The sequence below is a fragment of the Egretta garzetta genome, unplaced genomic scaffold, assembly GCF_000687185.1.
Source record: "Egretta garzetta isolate BGI_Z169 unplaced genomic scaffold, ASM68718v1 scaffold100, whole genome shotgun sequence".
Taxonomy (NCBI): domain Eukaryota; kingdom Metazoa; phylum Chordata; class Aves; order Pelecaniformes; family Ardeidae; genus Egretta; species Egretta garzetta.
In genome coordinates, this window is record NW_009258265.1 from 1318169 (window position 1) to 1321704 (window position 3536).

Consider the following 3536-nt stretch of genomic DNA (forward strand, 5'->3'; position numbering starts at 1 on the left):
GCGCACCCAGATGGCTTGTCCCGAGGAAGAGACTCGGACTTACAAATTCCGAGCTGTCACGTCCTGCAAATGCAAGCGCTACACTCGCTACCACAACCAGTCTGAGCTGAAGGACTTTGGGAAGGAAACGGTCAGGCCTCAGAAGAACAAGAAGCCCCGTCTCTCCAGAGCCAGGAGCAGCAAATCTAACCAGCATGAGTTAGAAAATGCTTATTAGAAGGTGGCTCTGAGTGATACAGCCTAGCAGCTCTGGATATTTTACGAAACATCAAATGGCCACAGCATGACGTTCTGACTGCAGTAGGTTCCAATTCCTTCTGCTAAGCTGGGTCAAAGGCTCACATAGTCAAAAATCTATCAGATTGTAGCGGTTATGGTCTGATAAGAGAATGAGATAAACTGAGCTGGAGGTAGCAACACCTAAATTCAGTCTGAGAGGAGAGGTACACCTTGGAGATTCGTGTGAGGTCTTGTGGCTTGTACAAGTAGGAAGGCAGAGGAAAGCGAAGCTGTTACGGTGACAATCACGCCTTGTTAGAAGGCATTCCTCTCACTTCATGTGAAAAGAACACTGAGATCCCTTTCCCACTTTTGTAAGTGCCGCAATGCAGGACAAGCAGGCGGTTAGGGGCGCACCAGGAGCGTTACCGCTCTCTGGATGAGTTGTAGAAAGTTACTGATAGGAGGGATTTCAACAGTTATGGTGACAGAAGTCAGGCTGTTGGGAAATTAACGTCCTGTCAGATGTCCTCGTGCCCCGGTTGTTACCTCTAAAACACAAAAAAATCAAACCATGACACTCGTGGTCTCAAAACAAAAGTGTGACAAATCTTTTCCATGCTTTTAATTAAAAGGCTGTAGGGTCAACAGATTCAAAACTGAGATTTGACAACCCAAACCACATTTGGTTCAGGGTCAATGATTTGGTTTAGGAACAATTACATTCTACTAAGCGGAGCAGATTTATGAAATGGATGCTCCTCTCAAACCAGAAAACCTCACTGACGTTTGTCCTGTAAACAGCTAACAACATGCATAATTTCATGGAAAAGATACTGAATATTCCTTATTTCCTAGAACAGAATTGACTTTAGTATCAGCTTAGATATCTCGATTTACATTTTCTATTCTGTAGAGTTCAGATTATCTGGCCACACACTTCTCAGTGCTAAGACTGTGCAAGCCAAGTTCTGGGAGTAAGGTGCTGGTTCTGCATTAAGAGTGAGCCTCTGCTAATTTTAAAGTCATGAATTCCTCTAGAAAAGCTTTTGGTATGTGCAACTTCGGTAAGTCTGTAGTTTGACAGCAACTTTCCTTTGCTTTTAGCTTCTCAACGTTCAAACTAATGTTTGTGTTTTTACATTAAAGAATATTATTAGCAAGTGAATCACCACGTGCTGTACATAGCCCGTAGAAGCGCCAAGCCTGGTATCCGATGAACGCAGTTTGGGATGAAAACAGTTCCTCACTGTTCTTATCTCCTATGTAGAATTTATGCTGAAATCATATAAACTATGGAAATCTGCGATGGTGATAGATTTTGCAATTATTTTATGTGGGACCAGACCCTGGAGAGGAAAGGTCTTGTTTCAGAGAGTGAATTACGTATTTATTTTTTCCTCAGAAATTATTTATGCAATGTTTTTCCTTGTAGAGAATGAGAAGTAATACTGCTTTTAAAATAGCCTGTTATTTTTAATTTTAAATACATTGTTAATAAAGTAGAAACCATGATTAATTATAGGAAGACTCGTTGATTTTCAGCTATAGTATAAAGCTGGTTTGCTACAAAGCCAGTGAGTTACGGAACTGTCAGGGTGTTGACTCCAATTTCTGTAATAGAGAGGGTCAGGGCCCTTAATAATCAATAACCCACACATCTCTCAAGAAACTCCCTCCTGGACCTCCTTGCTCCATTTCTCATGGAAAAAGTCTTTCTGGGCAGATGTGGAGCTCAGAAGCACTTCAATATTCTCATTGCTACTTCCTATGGGGAAGAAAAACTTGGCCGAATTCTGTTTCCCTCCCACTCCCAGAGACATCTCCTGATTCATATGTTCACAACCGCGTGAAGCCACCAAAGAAAACAAGAAGTCTGTGAACTGTTGATCAAGGTTTCTTGATTGAAATCTGATGGCTTCAGACTTCCCTCATTGAAAAAAAAGAAGCGTAGAAGCGTGGAATCCCCTTGCCAGTGCTGCCAAGCAACAGTTAAACCTTTCCACATTGATTTGATATTGCAGACCTATGCCCATTGCATTTCTAAGCCCATGTTATTTAAGAAACAAAGACATTTGCCGGCAAAGTCAGGGAAAGCTGAGCTTGGACTGCACAACCCATGCAGATCATTCAGCACGGCTGGGAAGAGGAACAGCTTTTCAGAGGCAGTCAGCAGATAAGGTGTAAATTTCCCTCCTATTCTTTGGTACCTCATATAAAAACCTCATACAAGCAGTTGTCATACCCGCGACAACGTCTTCCAGGCTTATCTTTGACTTGATGAATTTGGCACTGGGGGCTTAATTTTCAGAAATCGGCACAAACACCTGCAAGTGCTTCTGAAGTAAGAAAAGTGGCTCAGTTCCTCTGAAAAGCTATTCCACAGGCTCACTGGCACCTAAAGTTATTGGAATATTGTTTTTAAGATGTTGACTGCGACAAGGCAGCACAAGAGACTTGCTCCGCTTTATCTGAGACCTCGTGCTGGGCTCCAGGGGCTGCTGCAGGTGACCCTGTAATATCTTCCTCCCAGATATTTCACTTTAAAGACATCCTCTTCCAAAAAATAATAGTAAACACACCCCCCCCCCAATCCTCCCACACGCTCCTCTTCTACCCCAAGTGCCCAAGTCTCCTGCTGGTAAGCTGCCGTTCAGGATCTGGCAGTTTTCGGACTTACAATGTAATGGTTGGTTCTTTGCATGTTATAAAAGCTTTTACAAGAGCACCGACAGACAGGGCGTCCTCAGGCTCTTCACTCCCCTATTTCCTCTCCACGCCCATCCTGTTTACAGTTGCTACTCAGTGGTTTCTCACCACAGGTTAAAAGTGGACGAGATGAGCAGTCTGCAGATACGCTCGGTCTCCCGTACCCGTACTCCTGAAACAGCCCCCTCCGACCACCTCTTCCACAGTTTATATTATGGGGAGAGGAACAGGAACAGTAGAGTCTGCAAACAGCTGGAAAAATCAAAACATGGGATCTTTTTAGTAGGGCCAGCTGTGACAGGACAAGGGGTGATGGCTTTAAACTAAAACAGGGTCGGTTTAGACTGGATCTAAGGAAGAAATTCTTTACATTGAGGGTGGTGAAACCCTGGCAGGGGTTGCCCAGAGAGGTGGTGGAGGCCCCATCCCTGGGACCATTCCAGGCCAGGTTGGAGGGGGCTGTGAGCAGCCTGATCTGGTTGAAGGTGTCCCTGCTCCCTGCAGGGGGGTTGGGCTGGGTGACCTCTAGGGGTCCCTTCCAACCCAAAACATTCTATGATTCTATGATTCTGTGTTCCACCGGTAGACCGCAGGTTCCCCCTCCCACG

At 44.6% G+C, this 3536-nt stretch overlaps 1 protein-coding gene across 1 annotated transcript in view; it reads left to right on the forward strand.

Moving 5' to 3' along the window:
* Positions 1-217, forward strand: part of SOST (sclerostin) — a 3459-nt gene extending 3242 nt beyond the window's left edge. Inside the window, exon 2 of the mRNA XM_009648242.1 lies at positions 1-217. This exon is cut by the window's left edge and continues 199 nt beyond it. Coding sequence (XP_009646537.1) covers positions 1-217 — 217 coding nt within the window.
* The last annotated feature ends 3319 nt before the right edge of the window (positions 218-3536 follow it).